This window comes from Amyelois transitella, chromosome 24 (assembly GCF_032362555.1).
Source record: "Amyelois transitella isolate CPQ chromosome 24, ilAmyTran1.1, whole genome shotgun sequence".
Classification (NCBI taxonomy): Eukaryota; Metazoa; Arthropoda; class Insecta; order Lepidoptera; family Pyralidae; genus Amyelois; species Amyelois transitella.
The window spans coordinates 647,532-665,253 of record NC_083527.1 but is presented as its reverse complement, the minus strand read 5'-3'; the positions used below and the strand labels follow the sequence as shown (position 1 = coordinate 665,253).

The 17,722-nt window shown below is 35.8% G+C and overlaps 3 protein-coding genes across 3 annotated transcripts; 2 read left to right on the top strand and 1 right to left on the bottom strand.

Moving 5' to 3' along the window:
• The first annotated feature begins 3,030 nt into the window (after positions 1-3,030).
• On the top strand, positions 3,031-9,571 carry LOC106138002 (transmembrane protein 234 homolog). Its single transcript, XM_013338969.2, has 4 exons — positions 3,031-3,149; positions 6,219-6,361; positions 7,629-7,791; positions 8,662-9,571. Exons 1-4 carry the CDS (start codon positions 3,134-3,136, stop codon positions 8,727-8,729), a joined length of 390 nt encoding a protein of 129 aa, XP_013194423.1. The 5' UTR covers positions 3,031-3,133; the 3' UTR covers positions 8,730-9,571.
• On the top strand, positions 3,144-5,172 carry LOC106138001 (three-prime repair exonuclease 1-like). Its single transcript, XM_013338968.2, has one exon. It carries the CDS (start codon positions 3,189-3,191, stop codon positions 4,299-4,301), a length of 1,113 nt encoding a protein of 370 aa, XP_013194422.1. The 5' UTR covers positions 3,144-3,188; the 3' UTR covers positions 4,302-5,172.
• A 1,022-nt stretch (positions 9,572-10,593) lies between the features above and the next one.
• LOC106138003 (uncharacterized) lies at positions 10,594-16,844 on the bottom strand. Its single transcript, XM_013338971.2, has 5 exons — positions 16,835-16,844; positions 12,955-15,474; positions 12,248-12,484; positions 11,406-12,029; positions 10,594-11,093 (listed from the first exon to the last, which is right to left on the bottom strand). The coding sequence occupies exons 1-5, from the start codon at positions 16,842-16,844 to the stop codon at positions 10,888-10,890; spliced, it is 3,597 nt and encodes a 1,198-aa protein (XP_013194425.2). The 3' UTR covers positions 10,594-10,887.
• Positions 16,845-17,722: the final 878 nt, after the last annotated feature.

Sequence of the window (17,722 nt, the reverse complement as noted above, 5' to 3'; positions counted from 1 at the left end):
GTACCTACCTACCTATTGGTAAAATACGTTATTTATTTTTCCACTTGATATAACTACCGTACCTATATGCAATATAATATTTTTTTTTGTGTCTAGCACAAAAAAATTATTGTGTTTAAAAAATGTTTTGTAAAACCCAAAAATGGGTTATAGAAGAATTTTTTATAACTACATTTTTCGTTCGATATAAATGGTTTGTAAATAAATAATGTGTTTTTATCAATTTTCACAATCATATCTCATATTCATAATCATATATAAATGTCATGTTTAAATCTCTGATAGGGTAGGTAGAGCTAACAGTCACGAATCGAATGAAAGGCCTCATTGGGCCACTTCCATCTGTAAGACAATAATGGAATGATTCAAATAGTGACAGGTCGCTAGCCCATCGCCTAAACCTAGGAGGATTCCAATTCCAAGTACCTACATAGGTAGATGCTAATTCTATCTTATTATCCTAGTCTGCAAGCTCGGCGGTTTCGGGTACTTTTGACCTGATCCTTTACCAGGACGTCCTTAATTTGATCAAGATACGTTCGTCTAGGTCTTCCCACTCCGAGCTTGCATGAAGAGAGTTATGAATGTGGATGAAGCGAAGGAAGTATGCAGAGATCGTGGCAAGTGGAAAGAGGTAGTCTCTTCCTACCCCTCCGGAAAAGAGGCGTGATTTTATGTACGTATATCCTAGTCTGACGAAAATAAAAAGAATTTTAAAATTTGACATTGACATTTTTGACACCAGTGACGTGTAACGTCATTAATGTCAGTGTAGCCAACTAAGCGCATTCAGAGCTGTGTTTTGTGCTTTTTAGCAAATCTCAATTTAGTTAAGTTTTTATAGAGCCACTGACGTAAATAGTAATACAATTATTACGTTGCAGCATTGCACTGCACAATATGACAGTTAGTTTTTGGCCTCCGTTTGAAGTGTACTTACTGGATAATTTAACTTCTAACCACCCTGGACAACAGCTGTAAAAGAAAGGTAACCTGGTACAAGGTGTCTCAAAAGAAAGTTCACATTTAAATCTTTTTTTAAAAGAAAAGTCTTAGCTTTATTGAATTTTTTTTTATTTTATATTGAAGTACACTGTTTGGGAATTTATTTTTTAAAAATAACATCGTCCAAATGTAAACCGATGCGCTCTCGGCATTCATTTAGTCGGGCACTAAAATTGCCTATGACAGCTCGGCAGGTAGTCTCCGTGATGGCTGCCATTTCATGACGGATATTTTCTTTTAATTGTGCCAGGGAAGTCGATTTATTAGCGTAAACTCTTGATGGTTTCTCCAGAGTTGACCCAGTCTCTTCAAACTTCTTAACCCATTTTGCAATGAGTCGAGTGCTAGGCGCATCATTTAAGTGACGAATATGTCGAATACTGCAGAATTTTCTACGCGCTACAGTCGCCGAATTACCGTTTTTGTAAAACTCACGTACGCACAACGCACGGTCCGCACCAGAGAAACGCTCCATAGCGGTTAAATTCCCAAGAGCCAGACTACCGACTGACATACCCCCCGCGCCCCTCAGAATAGTTGCTTTCGCGTAATAAAATAAGCAAATGTGAACTTACTTTTGAGACACCTTGTATTTCCTTTACTACAGATTATTATTGTTTTCTCAATAAATAAATTTAGTGTGATACATAAAATTCCGCAGAGATTGGTAGATAGTAGCAAAGTACCTAAACTAATCTTGCATAAACAGTGTTATGAATGTAGATGAAACGAAAAAAGTATGCAGAGATCATGGAAAGTGGAATGATATTATAGTGTAATAAGTGTATGTTTTAATTTCTTAAATTACGCACTTAAATAATTATGTTTTCTTTTTTCATTAAAATAGTGCCAATCTGGCTTTTTAGCTACAAGTCCTGTTAGCGTTGCCGTTTATTTTTTTTTATGAGAGAGTGTTGGCAGCACTGATTGGTGTTATCAAACAAATATCGCCATACGTACTTGTTAGGGATGTGACATTGCTGATAAAAAATCGATTTTTATATAATCGATTTATTTTTTAAGTATGAAAAATCGATTAACAAATAATCGATTTTTCTTAAGAAAATAATCGATTTTATTATATTGATAGATTTTTTCCAAATTTTTCAATTTATGTCAAAATAAACGCCATATAAATTATATCAATAGATTTATTCATTAAAAATAAACAACAGAATCAGTAAGTTCTTATACAGGGTGACATTTAATTTAACTGCATAAATTTAACTGTTAAGTGTACTCATCTAAAGGATATTTAAAAACGTAAAAAGAAAAAAATATCGGTTCATATTTCAGAAAGTACGAAAAAAAAATAAGTCCTAAATACGTAATATCACCCCGGCCGGCGGAAAAGCGACGCGTAAGATTCAGAGGTTAATGACACAATGCATTCAGCTGAGCGATCTCGACAACTCTGTAGGTACTTTACTTGATCTTGATACTAGAAAAATAATTTATTTTTCAGACATTTATTTACATGTTTAGTTTTAAATTATTTTTGTAGTATTGGTCTTAATAAAGCGTGTGACGTAGTTTTTGAGGGTTTTTTAAATGTGAAAATGATGAAGTTTAATTTAAATAAAAATAGGCTCAAACGGCTCAGAAGCATGGGTATAGTCTATGTTTAAAAGGATGCAGTTGTTTTAAATGTCACCCTGTATAATCAACACAAATTAAAGTTTATAACAATCAAGTTTGAAAATGAAGTTTCAGCAACGAATAATGAATAAAATATCAACCGAATGTCGGTAAAATACTGTTCATCGACTAATTCCATCTAGAGAATGTTTGATTAAATTAATCATCTAAACTGTTTTAAGAGCACAGAAAGAATGCACAGATGGCGTTAATGTAATATTATGGAGCTATGATAGTATTCTTTGCATTTATTGGATGATTATAAAAATCGATTTTTAATCGATTATTAATTTTTATAAAATCAAGTATAAAAATCGATTTTTACTTTAAAAAAAATCGATTTTTAATCGATTTTTACCATAATCGATTTTTTTTTCACATTCCTAGTACTTGTACGTAGGTACTAGATTATATTATACTATCGTTTTTATGAATCTGTTTGTAAAAACTACTGTTCGATGATTCATCCCGCGTGAAACTCGTCTCACTCATGTTGCAAGCTGTCGGTAAGCAACAATTTAATTATTCTTCACCACACGAAAAACATGTCTCACCAAATTTCTACATACGTTTTCTTAGACTTAGAATCGACTGGCTTACCGTCTGAAGAGTGTAATAAGACTAAAATTACCGAGTTGTGTATGGTAGCTGTATGTAGAGACCATTTGTTAGAAACCCGGCCAGGTTGTGCCCCCAGAGTGCAGGACAAATTAACTCTATGTTTCAACCCTCAAAAAATAGTAAACCCCGAATCGTCTGACACAACGGGACTAGATAACGATTTGCTTCAATATAAATCGCCATTTAATAAAGATATGTGCAGTATCATTAGGACTTTCCTTAATGTGCAGCCAAAACCAGTGTGTTTGATAGCTCAAAACGGTATGGGATTCGACTTTCCTTTATTAAAAAATCACCTTGAGAGAAACAAAGAAAGTTTATCGGAGGATGTGATGTGTGCAGATTGTTATCATGGATTTTATGACATACTCGAGGACAAAGAGGATGAATATAATGAAATTTTGAGTATAAAAATAGATGATTCTATATCATGTAACAGTCCAGAAAATTCAACAGTGAATAAAACCCGAAATCATCAATTACGAAATGATAAAATCAGAAAGGATTTGGGTAAAATATTTTGTAGTTTATCTGATAACAGTGACACGGTAGATAAAACATGTCAGGACCATTATGATATTGTCGGTGATAATTCTATTACTGTCTCAAAAGCATCCATCCCAAATGGTTCCACTACAGACAAACTTGTAGAAAAACATGGAGACACATTAATCAATGATAATCTGAACGAATTGGATTTACACGCAAGTAACAGGATGAAGTTAGAAAATGAATCTACTCCGAAAAGACAAACAAAATACTTGCCTCGCACAAAGAAAACTATAGGTGAAATCAGGAACCGGAGATTTCCGTGGTCCAATAACAACAAACCAAAAAGGTCATATAAACTCGCTCATATTTATGAAAGAGTATTAAATCGAGTGGCTCCGGAGGCCCATCGCGCTGAAAATGACTGTATATATGCTCTAGAAATTTCTGCGGCGATAGCTAAGGATTTTGTGACGTGGGTAGATGAAAATTGCTGTCCATTCTCTGAAATAAAGCCAATGACTATTGGTGTTAAAATAGGTTTCTGATAGTTAACCTGGAAGAAAGTATGCAGAGATTGTGGCAGGTGGAGAGAGGTAGTCTCTGCCTGCCCCTCCGAGACCTGCTCATCTTGCTCAAATCAGCATTTTTTTTTTGATAATTTCTTTACGTAATGTAAGAAAAATTTGATTTTCACTAGTTTTTTTTTATTGTCATACCATGGTGCATGTTTTTGTGATAATTGATTTTTTCCGATACAATTTTGTTACAAGTTTATTGTAATTAATTAGTAACCCAATAAAAATCACGTTAAAGTAATGCAATTTAGTGCAATGTATGTTTATGTTTACAATTAGTTAGGAATTTTAATGTATTATAATACAATGGCATTTACATTATTTTTTAATGCAGTGTAGCACAAAGCCTTCCTAAATTTAAATGAGAATAAAATTATGATTGTATTCATGAAATGGATAAATCAGAAACTGAACTGATTTAAAAACTTTAGCTCAGAATGCTGTGTTTATCATATAAAACTAAAAAAGGAAATATTTTTAGTTCCTACAATTGTGGAACACTGGAATATAGTCAATTAGTCACCCAGGCGTTTTATAAATTTATTTATTTAATTTGGAAAAGATTTTTATTGGAAATGTTCACGACTGACTTTCTTACCAAAGACTTGTATAAAGATTGGCTGTAATTTATTTTTTGATTACCTATTAAATAATTTTTATTTTTGCCATATGTTTCAATATTTTGCATTATTTTTAATATTAGTTTTTTTAGATAGATATTGTTAATAATGCTACATTGTAAGTAAGTTATGTTATATATTATATATTGTTAATAATGCTACATTTTAAGTAAGTTATGTTATATAATAATGATGAATATAACATATATTTTTGGAAACTATATCTGCTCATTTCATTTTTCCTGTATAGATATAGATTTCCTGATACAATATCTGTCGTAATGTCGTAAATACTACGTTACGACCACATTCTCAGATCAGTGTGAACTTCAAAGGGGTCTGCGATACAGCATGTAAGTGATACATACATATGGTCACGTCTATACCCCTTGCGGGGTAGACAGAGCCAACAGTCTTGAAAAGACTGAATGGCCACGTTCAGCTATTTGGCTTAACGATAGAATTGAGATTCAACTAGTGACAGGTTGCTAGCCCATCGCCTAAAAAAGAATCCCAAGTTTATAAGTCTATCTATCCCTTAGTCGCCTTTTACGACAAGGTAAGTGTAAGTGATAGGTACTTTAAATTCCGTAAAAAGATAAACTTCCGTTAGACTTCATGGTTACATGCCTTTAAGTTATTAATTATAAAATAATTGCAAATAAAAGTTTGAATTTGAATTTAAGTCCACATCCCTTCTGGCTGTAGTCTCGTACCTTCTCATCTCCATGTTGAGGGGTCCAGGGTGCGCCTTGGCTCATGTAAGCAATCTTTGTATACATTTTATATTAGGTACTTGCGGCCTACCAGGGTTTCGGCCGTGGTGCTACATAGACTGTTATTTATATACAACACGCCCAGATCATCTACCTTTTAACAGTGAAAGGATTTTTCAATATTGGTTCAGTATTTACGCAGATTTAAAAAATGAAGTTACAAATTTTACCTCTTCTTATTTTCCAGGACAAGGTTATATAACTACTGAAGGTCTATTCTATCACTGTGCCCAATTTCGTCAAAATTTGTATAGTAGTTTTTGATTTTATTCGTAACAAACAAAAATACATATCTTTTCTATTAATATTACTACGTAGTGTAGGATAGGATATATATTTTAGACGACAGAAACCATTTCCATCACGGTACAGCTGAATGTGGCCTTTTGTTTTTTCAAGACTGTTGGCTCTGTCTACCTCGGAAGGGATATAGACCTGACTATATGTATACCTGATATACGTTAGAAACAAGGTGAAAATTCTTCTTACAGGGCTCCTGATCCTCACGGGAGCGCTATGGGGCTGCACCAACCCCTTCATCAGGCAGGGCACCAAGGGACTTCGCAAAGTGCGCGCCAAAACCGTTTTAGGGCAAGTCTACGCCGAGATCGCCTTCTTATTGGGGAATTGGCGCGTAAGTTTTATCACATACATACATAAAATCAAGCCTCTTTCCCGGAGGGGTAGGCAGAGACTACCTCTTTCCACTTGCCACGATCTCTGCATACTTCCTTCGCTTCATCTATATGCATAACTCTCTTCATGCAAGCTCAGCGGTTTCAAGTACTTTTGACCTGACCCTTTACCAGTTTTATCACAAGTACTTTTGACCTGACCCTTTACCAGTTTTATCACATAAGTACTTTAGCGGCCGTTCAGCCTCCATGGACAGACAGACACTTTGACTTGACATTTTAGATGACCAAAACCGACTGACAGACTGTTAAAAAAAAAAACTAAGACGACGCCTTGAACAGCCAAAATTCTGTTTTATTCAGACACGACCTAATTGACCCTCGGCCCGTTCAAGTACCTATATCAATCATGTCTTTCACCCTTACCAGTCTCAAAAAAAACTGAAAGACCGAATTCCAAAGACCAGATTCAGCTACTCTGGCTGGTCAGCTAATTGGCTTCTCTGACCTACGTGGCTGCAGTCCAAGGTCCCCTCATTTCAGTGGCTCCCACCGCCAACGGACTAGACTTCACAGCAGATAAAGAATTTTAGTGAATACACATTTTCTATTGAATTTGTAGCGGGAACGATGATTCGGCTCGACCGCCACCAAAGGGAAGATCTTCCGCCAGGCTGGTGTGATGCCTGGGGAACCGCGCGACAGACGATGTTGGGTCGGAGTTTGTATATATTGCTTCAATTCGTGAAATCTTTTGCTTGCGCAATTTAGACTTTTCGACTGATAGCGTTGCGTGATTTTATTTTTGTGACTTGTGGCGTATAGATTTCGCCACAACCTTGAACATTTGACGATAGACCTCTATCCGAAAGACCTCCTAATAGGTATTATATTACTCCGACTATTGTTCAGTACCTACCTACGTGCTACTCTGGTCCAGCTCTTCCTGAAGACCTCCAAATCTGTTTTCGGAAGTGCCGTGTGATTCCCGGCAACAATACAAAAAAGAATAGGACCACTCCATCTCTTTCCCATGGATGTCGTAAATGGCGACTAAGGGATAGGCTTATAAAATTGCGATCCTTTTATAGGCGATGACCTAGCAACCTGTCATAGCCAGTCACTATTTGGATCTCAATTCCATCTTCAAGCTGAGCAGCTGAACGTGGCCATTCAGTCGGGACTATTGGCTCTGTCTACCCCGTAAGGGATATAGACGTGACTGTATGTATGTATGTGCCTCCTCATTTTTTTTCTACTGCTCAGTACGTGCTACCCTGGCTGGCCAACCAATCAGGTTCCCTGGCGTACTTGGCTGCAGTCCAGCGCGCCCCCCTCTCCGTGGCGGTGCCCACCGCCAACGGGCTGGCCTTCGCGTTCACGGCCGTCGTCGGAGCCGCGGTGGGCACGGAAGAACCTTTGGATAAATGTGAGTAAATTGGTAGGTTTGTTTGGTAACTTCGGCCACTAATTTACATATCGCACGTCCGGTGCGACACTGTCACTTATGCAAAAATGAGTTACATAATATGTAATAACTCTGCTAATGCTTCCCTTAACTTGGTGCGATAACGTTACTTTTGTAGTACACATAGTTACCGCGGTATAAGCTATTCATCTTGTAAAAATCTTCAAATATGACAATGTTATGGGATGTTAAAGTTTTAAATGCTTCTCTTTTAAATTGTGTTTTTGCATAAGTGACAGTGTCGCAACGTGGGTGCGATATATGGAACCTTGGGGAAGCTCCAGTCTGACCTCCGCAACTCCAGGAGAACCAAACCCATTACCAAACCAAAACCAGTGGATCATGGTTATACACCCTGCATGCCTGAATGTGCAAGTTTCCTCACGATGATTTGCCTCACCGTAAGAGTTAACGTCGTCACTCTACTAATGTAGGTAGGTACTCAGAAGAGTGACCGATATAGATAAATTCATTCTCCGTTAAATTCATCAGATAAGTCCCTTGGTAAAACCGTGAATTTAACAATTTAAGTTTACGAAAATGTTTAGGTACTTAAGTAAAGTAAGTTTAATTATGTAAGTATTAGCATGTATCTTTAGTTAAATATGATAAACGTTATTTATGTACACGCCATACCGTTCCAAAATTCATCTCTCTACTTCGGGTCGGGTCTACTGGAAGAGATTTCTTTTAAGAAATAAGTAGGTAGCACCTTTGTACTAGAATTACTGTATTAAATGCTCCTGTATATATTTTTGTGTATAATAAAATAAATAAGTAGGTACCTAATGGTTTTTTCACCATAATGAATTCTCCAAATATCACTTTCAGGGTCTGTGGCTGGAGTGGCGCTCATCGTGGCTGGCACCGCGCTATGCTGCCTGGACAAAGCGAGCTGATGAACGGTGACGTCACAATTTTAATGAACTATGACAGATGACGTCACGATAACGCTAAAGATTTCTCTCTCTCAAGTGACCAATGAACTACAACAAATGACGTCACGCGCTCAATTTCCCTCTCAAGTGACAATTTTTGGTGATTTTTTTTTTATATATTTTTATACGTTTTTACTTTAATTTTGGTAAGTATTTCCATTTGAAGTGACATTCCAGTTTTCAAGAACGCGATATTTATAACGAAATTGATTATTGAGGTAGGTACTTAGTTAACTAACTCTTTACATATTTCAAAGATGCTAAATTGACTGACTTGTCAAAGTGAAAAAAAAGTTAAAATAAATTGGAGAAAAAGAATAAGGAAAAATAAGCAGCTAATATTTAGAAATAAAATACAGTAAGTCAGATACAATATTATATTATCTGGTATTCAGCGGGTTACATATTTGAATTACATACTATATGTTATGCTTACTGTAATATTTGCTTCTTTGAAGCGTTTAGTTAATTAATTTATATACATTTTATGTCCTAATTCATAAATAGATATTAAATCTATATTTTACATAGTATTATTGACAAAAATGGAGTTAAAATTGTTATGATTGAAATGCGGAGAAAATATTTTGTTTTACCAATTGTCGCCTGCGAATTCCCTCTCATCGATAGATACATGTAAATGAAAATAAGGTCGGACTTCATTTTACCCCAAAATTCCCATAAGAGTGCAGTCTGGGTAAAAAACTAGTAATTTAATATTTCTATAGTAAATCGCTTATACAAAGCAATTGGAAATTTATTTTTAAAAATTAAATGATAAATAAAAGTTCTAACAAGTATTATATGGTTTGTTTGAATCCATTAGCACTAAGTATTACTTATTCCATTATTATGACCTATATAGCTGATGAGTTTAAAGAAATTAAGCGAATTATTAAGGAAACGTTTTATAAAATGATACCGGACCGTTAACAGACAAATATGTACAAAAATCTGCCTACTTTTTTACTCCTTAAATCACATTATATTGCTGTTTATTTATTTATTTAAAACATTATTGCACAAAAAATAATGTACAAAAGGCGGACTTAATGCCGTTTGGCATTCTCTACCAGTCAACCAGCTGACCAAACAGAAAAATCTTTAAGTTGGTGGTGCGATAAAGTGCACATGCATACTGAAAAATATGTACATACATGCTGTTGCATTTGGTGTTTACATACACGTCTATCTTTGCTCACTTAAGGTTATCCAACCCGCACTTTTTGGACTATGTATTTATATGATAATAGAGGCCGCCCGCGACTTCGTCCGCATGGAAACCCTATCAATCCCGCGGGAACTCTGGATAAAAAGTAACCTATGTGTTATTCTGGGTCTTCAGCTACCTACATACCAAATTTCATGGTAATCGGTTCAGTAGTTTTTGCGTGAAAGAGTAACAAACATCCATACAAACTTTCGCCTTTATAATAGTAGTAGGTTTCTGACTAATAGACATTATCACACCTTTTTATACCGTGTGGTTGCGAGTACTTAAGAATAGGACCACTCAATATCTTTGATGCCGTAAAAAAAAGACGAAGGACAGGCTGATAAAATTGGAATTGTCGTAGGCGATGGGCTAGCAACCTGTCACTATTTGAATCTCAATTCCATCATTAAGTCATGCAGTCTTTCAGTCTTTTCAATACTGTTGGCTCCTTAGTTTACCCCACAAGGTAATATTATATCCTACTAATATTTATGTATTGATGTTTTTTACTCTTTTACGCAATAACTACTGAACCGATTACGATGAAATTTGGTATGTAGGTAGCTGAAGACCCTGAATAACATATAGGTTACTTTTATCCCGAAGTCCCCGTGGGAATGATTGCGGACGAAGTCGCGGGCGGCCTCTGGTGTAAGTATATGTAAGCCTTTTTCCTGAAGATAATCTAATTCATCACTTTCTTCAGGTAAGCTTGTCCTGAAATGAGTTGGTATCATTTTTGTATCTATAATAATGGAATAAACTAAAAATGACATACGGTATCTCGTTACGTATAGCATATTTGTATAAATTTTGTTTAAGACAATTCCTAACAAAATCAGTTTACGAAATAGCATCCACACGTTTCGTCCAATCTTTTTGACCTCTTAAAAGTTGGCAACACTAACAGTTCCTAACGTAATCTATAGCAGCGCAGATCCTCTGTAAAGATATCCTGAGGTTGTTCTCCTCGACGGCTAGGTTTTGTCTTTCAGCGAGCAATGCGCGTGCGCTCTCCGAGTCTCTCGACGCGTTGCGGGTGATGTGCGCACTTTCTACGCGCAGGCTCGTGTTGCGGCGGTGTAACTCGGATATCTTTTTCCGCCGCGCTGAAATGACAGAGATAGCATTATTAGTAACCTAAAAGTAAAATTAAAAGTATGCCTATGTTTTAAGAGCTGTTTTATGTCTTTATTACCACTATTTTATATATTGCGGTGCCGGGAACGGCACCAATAAGAAAAGAATAGGATCACTAACACCTAAGTCGTAGTATAGTTTCCCTTTTAAGACATCTGTGCGAAAGATATGGAGTGGTTCTACTCTAAAGTCCCAGAAACCACACGGCTATTATATATGTTAAAGCAGGATTTAAAAAAAAATTATGTACAGTACAATTGGTCTTAAAAAAATAAACTAACCAGCATCAAATTCTTTGTAACTCTTCACCACAGCTTCGATCCCCGGCCACTGCTCCTCAACTTGGCAACAGAAATCCTGGGTCTTGTTCTCCTCAATCGTTTCCACTCCACCAGCACAATTCTTCGGCTCATCCATCGACGTCGCTTGAGTTATCGTCACCACGCTGTGTTCTTGCCTGGACCTTAACGAAATTATCTTAGAAATATTAGGAATATTTATACTACTGGCATAGTTCGGAAGATCCAGTTTTAGAAGAGGTTTCTGAATGTTCTCACTGTCAAAACCGGGATTTAAGTCTCTTTTACCAGTAGCGTCTTGACCGCTGAATATTTTAACGCTTTGATCAGCCATTTTGGATAAGCGGTTCAGTTCCGAAAAGTTTTTCTCAGCCAAAACCTTTATACTTTCAACGTCATCATTACTCGATTGTGAATCTAATCTCAGTTTTATTAAGTTGTTGTTTTCGTTGACACTTTTCTTTATTTCTGTTAAAAGTTCTAATTGTCCATCTGGATCTAACTCCATTTTCTCAATTGCGGGGAGTTTTAGGCTCTCTTCGGACTTGCTGATCCCGTTTCTGCGGTTTCTCTCCTTCATTATTTCTTGCCATGTTTTCTCGTAACCTGAAATTATTAATTGGATCTCTTATTGTTTTTAAATATTTATCATATTCCTTAGAAATACGTATACTCTTGATAAAATTCTTAAGTCTGAAATTACACTTGGCATTTTTTTATCCTATATTTATCAATTTAGGAAACGTGTACATATTATAGAAGAGGGTACTCGAACAATTAAATAAAACAAAAACGTAGTTTTGTTATCTTTTAGATAAACTTACCATCACGATACTGGGGTGAGACTTGCATCAGCTTCAAATTGTTCAAGAATGTCTGCTTTCTGTGCATTGTGGCTGGGCTTTCCTTATCCGTACTAACAACCTTCGCTGGGACCTCATTCTCTTCTCTCAGCTCTTCAGAATTGTCTTTGTACAGACAATCAATTCGACCCGCTGCTATGTAAGCTGCTGCGACAGAGTCCCTCTCCAATATCCTCTCTTGCTTTTCCATTTCTTTATCTGCAATTCGAAAAATTGCATCATTAAAATAAAAGTTCTACTGTTACATTTTAACCAGTTAGTATTTTATTGAACAAGAGCGAATGATGCGAAGAAAAACAGAGGTTCGAATCTCACCTCGGCCATGTAACAATAACTTTTTTCGAAGTTCTGTACATTAGTTCAAATACTTAACCTATTCATTTACGGTGAGGGTAAACATCGCGAGAAAACCCTACACATTCAGGATGTGTAACCATGATCGATCCAATACAGGTTAGGTTTACCCGCAAAGGTTGCGGCGGACAGACGGGAGTGCTTCATGTAAAAATCTAACTCACATTCCTGAGTGCAGCCGGGACTAAAGCCAGGGACAAGAAGAGTATTTTATTAAATTACACCTTTTAATCTTTATACCCTAAGATTAAAATAACTTGTTATTATTTCATTACTTAAAAAAGAAAACCACAACTATGGTTTAATGTACCTACCTCTACAGGCTGCATGCGTAGCTAACATGAAATTGGACAGAAAATCTTCTTTCGCGGCATTATCATCTTTCTGAATACTATATTCGTTTATTATCCTCTCGTATTCATGTACATCCTCCTCTCCAAAATCACTTTCACTCTCACTACTATCATCTTCTACTTTTTCCCGAGTCTTGGTAAATTCTTTATAAATCTCAGCTTTCATTTTGTCTGGGGTTATGACATTCCTATACGCAACTTTTTCGGTTACTCTCTTTGTTTCAACTTTCTGATCTTTAGGCTCTCGATTAGTTAAGTATTTTAATCGTCTTATTCTTCTTCTTTTTTCATAAAGGTCTATAGTACTGACTTCTTCAGCCTTTGGAATTTTAGGCCTTATATTAGTAATAACAATTTTTGGTTGGAGCTTTGCATCCATTTGATACGGACAAGCAATAAATAATTTGTCATTAGTTTTCGCCTGATCAAATTTCTTGGGATATTCTTTTTTATTACTAACAAATTTTGGGTATTCACAATTTATGAATGGTTGGTTAATTTTATTATCAGTTTCAACGATCATTGGCACTTGATATACTATTTGGGGGCTCACGATGACCTTCGGCGTAGCTGTCTGAAATACTAAGTCTGTTTTATTGGTTTTATTTGATAATGTTTGTAACACATTGTTACTTGATTTTAAAACGTGTATTTCTTTACTTACTGCAGCCGTTTGCGTTTTTTGATTCTGTATAATAATATTTTGGTCAGGATTTGTTTTATTATTTACTTCATTCGCTTTATTTTCGTTCGAAGGTTGCTTAAGTAATTTGGTATCGGTATTTGGAGTAACTTTGGCAGTGTTCTTTATCATCATTAAATTAGGAAATTGTACATTGCTTAAATAAAGAAAATTGGGTTGTAGTACTACGTTTTTTGTTTCTGTTTGTATGGGCTTATCCATTTTAATCTTATTTTTTAAGTCCTGCTCTTGCAGTGTTCCCTGAGACTTCTCCTTCACGACTATCTTGTTGCCATAAATTTGATTTTCTGTAATCAAATTCTCAAAGTCATTTTCGTCGCAATTTTCTTGATGTAATCTTTTCAGTGCGACGACTTTAGACGACGATCCATTGTCGTTGATGTCGTCTTTACTTTTCTTTGGTTGACTTGACAATCGTGAAGGAGCTTGCAGGTTTTTTGAATCGAAATTCGTTCTTTGCAAAAGCACTTGCGGATTTTGCTGTTGGATGGTCAAAAGCATTTTGGGATTGGAGGGATTCTTATTTTGTATAAATAATATTTGATTTTTCTGCTCACTGTATCCTTCTGCGGGTTTGTTTGCAAAGTTTACCTTATTTGCTTCAATATTTACTGGATTGAATATAGGCCTTGTTGTCACTGTAGAAATTGGAGGAATATATGATGTTGTTGTATCTTTAGCCTCAGTTAGCCCTTCTGGTTTTGGATCCGGTTTACGAAATTGGCTGTCGTTTTTATTTATAACTTCTGCAGCATTAATCAAAGCATTAATGCTATTGTTTGGCATTGGTGACACTGTCTGCCTTTCTAAAACAGGGATAGACATAGGCGATACTGGCTTTATTTCAGACTCTTTTGATACTGGTATATCAGGCTTTTTTATCACTATATTACTTTGAATCTCTACTCTTGACCCATTTTCAACTTTTTGACATTTTGTAGGAAATGGTTGACTGGGAAATGGCTGAGTTTGAATTGGCTTCTTTGTCAAACAGTTTTGTAAAATGTTTTCTGATTGGGTATTTACGCATTTCATATCGATTTTGCTAATAGGTATGCTTGTTTTTAAGCTAAACCGTTCGTTTGGTTTCTTTTTGGCATCGATATTTGCTATTTGAGTCATTTGCGGCACCTGCGCTGGTATAGTGATCGTGGCACCAGAGCCTTGAGTTAGAGATGTTATGCTCATTTTGCACTCCGTCAGTTTACTCTTTTCGGGATTAGAAACCGCTGGAATAATTTCCGGAGTGAAATGTTCTTCGAAATCTGTTTGAGGTTTTGGTTTATCAATTTTCGGTGGAATTGTATCTATAGCTTTCACTTCTTCAAAAGTTGTACTGTTTTTTTCGTCATTACTTTTTTCTTTTGTAGATATAGTTGGAAACGGTACAAAATCTGTATTCGGTTCACTCTGAGGTGGTGGGGCTTGATTCGGCGCTATGATTCCAGGATAGGAGACAGGTTGGAAAGCTGAATATCCCGGGATGTTATATAAATAATTGCTATAGTTAGGATACCCTGGCTCCACTTGTTTGTTAGTCGTTACACTGGGGCTTGGGTTTGGAATTGAAGATGGGGAAATTTTTGGTGAATGTGACATCGGTTTCGGCGGGGGGATGAAGGCGGGTTTTTCAAGGAATATGTTTGGTTCTTCGTTCGGTTTGAATGGTTCTGCTGGTGGCTTGGGGGGAGGCGGGGGGTCCGGGGGTGGTAGTGGAGGGCGTTCTGAGGGATCAGCGGTTGGCGTGGTGACTGTTGCTGGTGGTATTATCGGCTTCGCTGTGGGGATAAAAATAGTTATGTTAATGTGAATGTAATGGCTTTATATCAAACAGTTTTTCCTCAATAGGCAAAAGACTCGACTATTTATGACTGCGATGTTAAAACATTGTAAGTAAATCAAAACAAATATATTTATTGTGCCACACAGGTTAAAGGCTGTTACATATTTGTGATCATCGTTGTGAGCTGCCCTAATGGACGTACAATATCGTATTTGAAATAAATTTCAATGTGAAAACGTACAAGCAATTAAATTAATGAGTAAGAATGAAATTGAAATTAAATAAAAAATACAAAAGTATTAGTATTATTGGTATTACAATACGCGAGAGGTGATATAAAAATAAACTATTCAAAGTATGAAATAAATATGCAGATGCTACAAAATGAAGCTTATTTTTAAGTTTTCTCTAAATTACCAACTTTGTGTTTACTCAAACTACATGGTAGCTACCTTATTTTTTATTCTTTCATTCCATAATCAATACATTACGATCTGAAAAAGGAAAATAAATACTAAAAAGGAAGTGAAGCGTCATGCATGCATTACAAGAAATGTAACATTTAACATACATTATAGATACTTGTAAAGAGAGGGGGATTTTCGTGAATTTGAATAATTTAACAAAGATACTATGCCGATCTTACCCCCAGCAACAAAAAGTAAGTATCGAAGTTTTTAATAAGAAATCACTATCACTACATACTTAGTATAAAGTAAAGTCGCATCCCGCATCTGTCCCTATGTCAGTATGTATGTATGCTTAGATCTTTAAAACTAAACAACTGATTTCGATACAGTTTTATGTATAATATGCTACCCTTGAGATGGCGGGGTGGGTCGTTCGTAACACATACATACACACATCATCACGTCTTTATCCCTTGCGGGGTAGACAGGGCCAACAGTGAAAAGACTGATTGACCACGTTCAGCTATTTGGCTTAATGATAGATTTGAGATTCAAATAGTGACAGGTTGCTAGCCCATTGCCTACGAGAAGAATCCCGGGTAATTAGTAAATAATAAGAAAGTTGATATTTTGTTGAATATAATAATAAAAAAGTTTTCAATCTCCCGTAAGAAATCAAAGCGAAAAATGGATTTTTATCTTTGTTATGACACGTCCTTATCCCGTACGGGGTAGACAGAGACAGTCACAAGACTAAAGGGCCACGTTCAGCTGGATGACCTAATGATGGAATTGATATGATTGCAGTGCCCGGTTGCCCATTGCCCAAAAGTAGAATCTGTAGTTGACTTTTACAATATGCGTGTGTAGCACAGATGTCAATGTAATCTGTGGATACGTTTAAAGATATTAATCCCCCAAAATTACAAAAAATCACTTACCTACATGAGAACATAATTCGATTTCGATAATCAATGTAATCCGTGGGTAATCAATGTAATCTGTGGTTAATCAATGTAATCTGTGGGTAATCAATGTAATCTGTGGGTAATCAATGTAATCTGTGGGTAATCAATGTAATCTGTGGGTAATCAATGTAATCTGTGGGTAACCAATGTAATCTGTGGGTAATCAATGTAATCTGTGGGTAATCAATGTAATCTGTGGGTAATCAATGTAATCTGTGGGTAATCAATGTAATCTGTGGGTAATCAATGTAATCTGTTGGTAATATCAATGTAATCTGTGTCTGTTGTTGTCTTCTGCGACTGTAATCTGACTACGGCGAAGCAAAAAGGAGACCTGTATGTGGATATGGATGTTCATTTGTTCCCTCATAACTTCTAAACTAAGTAGTTTTTATAATTAGATAAATGAAGTGTCATTAGAAACCTCTTGATAGTCCGCTGGTTATAAGCTACATGATGTAACATAAATTGATTACATTTATTAAAAAAAAACTTTACAGTGTCGTGTGGGGTATTAAATGAAAGATCTTTCTTAGCACATGTCAAATATGTAAACATAATTAGCTGTTGTTTACGGCTTTGCTTGCAATCACCTGATAATTAATGCAAGAATTTATAAAATCATTGTTACTTTTTTCGCAATAAAAATAGCATAGTTTCTTTCACAGGGTTAATTCTATATCTGATATATTAACTGAATAAACGTTTTTATCTGTATATCTATCTATCTGTACCACATTTCATTCATAGATTAGGCGTGAAAGCGAACAGACAGGATTATTTTTGCATTAATAATATAAGTAAGTAGGGGTTATCATTTCCGTATGCAATATTACATCTGGAAGATTCTAGTTTTTTCGTGACA

Bases quoted from the DNA above. Each gene is read 5' to 3' on its own strand.
- LOC106138003 (XM_013338971.2), bottom strand. The intron at 12,485-12,954 runs GTAGGTACATTA...TTCGAATTGCAG, and splicing joins TACGCATGCAGCCTGTAGAG to ATAAAGAAATGGAAAAGCAA. The intron at 12,030-12,247 runs GTAAGTTTATCT...TAATAATTTCAG, and splicing joins CTCACCCCAGTATCGTGATG to GTTACGAGAAAACATGGCAA.
- LOC106138002 (XM_013338969.2), top strand. The intron at 6,362-7,628 runs GTAAGTTTTATC...TCTACTGCTCAG, and splicing joins TCTTATTGGGGAATTGGCGC to TACGTGCTACCCTGGCTGGC. The intron at 7,792-8,661 runs GTGAGTAAATTG...TATCACTTTCAG, and splicing joins GGAAGAACCTTTGGATAAAT to GGTCTGTGGCTGGAGTGGCG.
- LOC106138001 (XM_013338968.2), top strand. From the start codon at position 3,189: ATGTCTCACCAAATTTCTACATACGTTTTCTTAGACTTAGAATCGACT.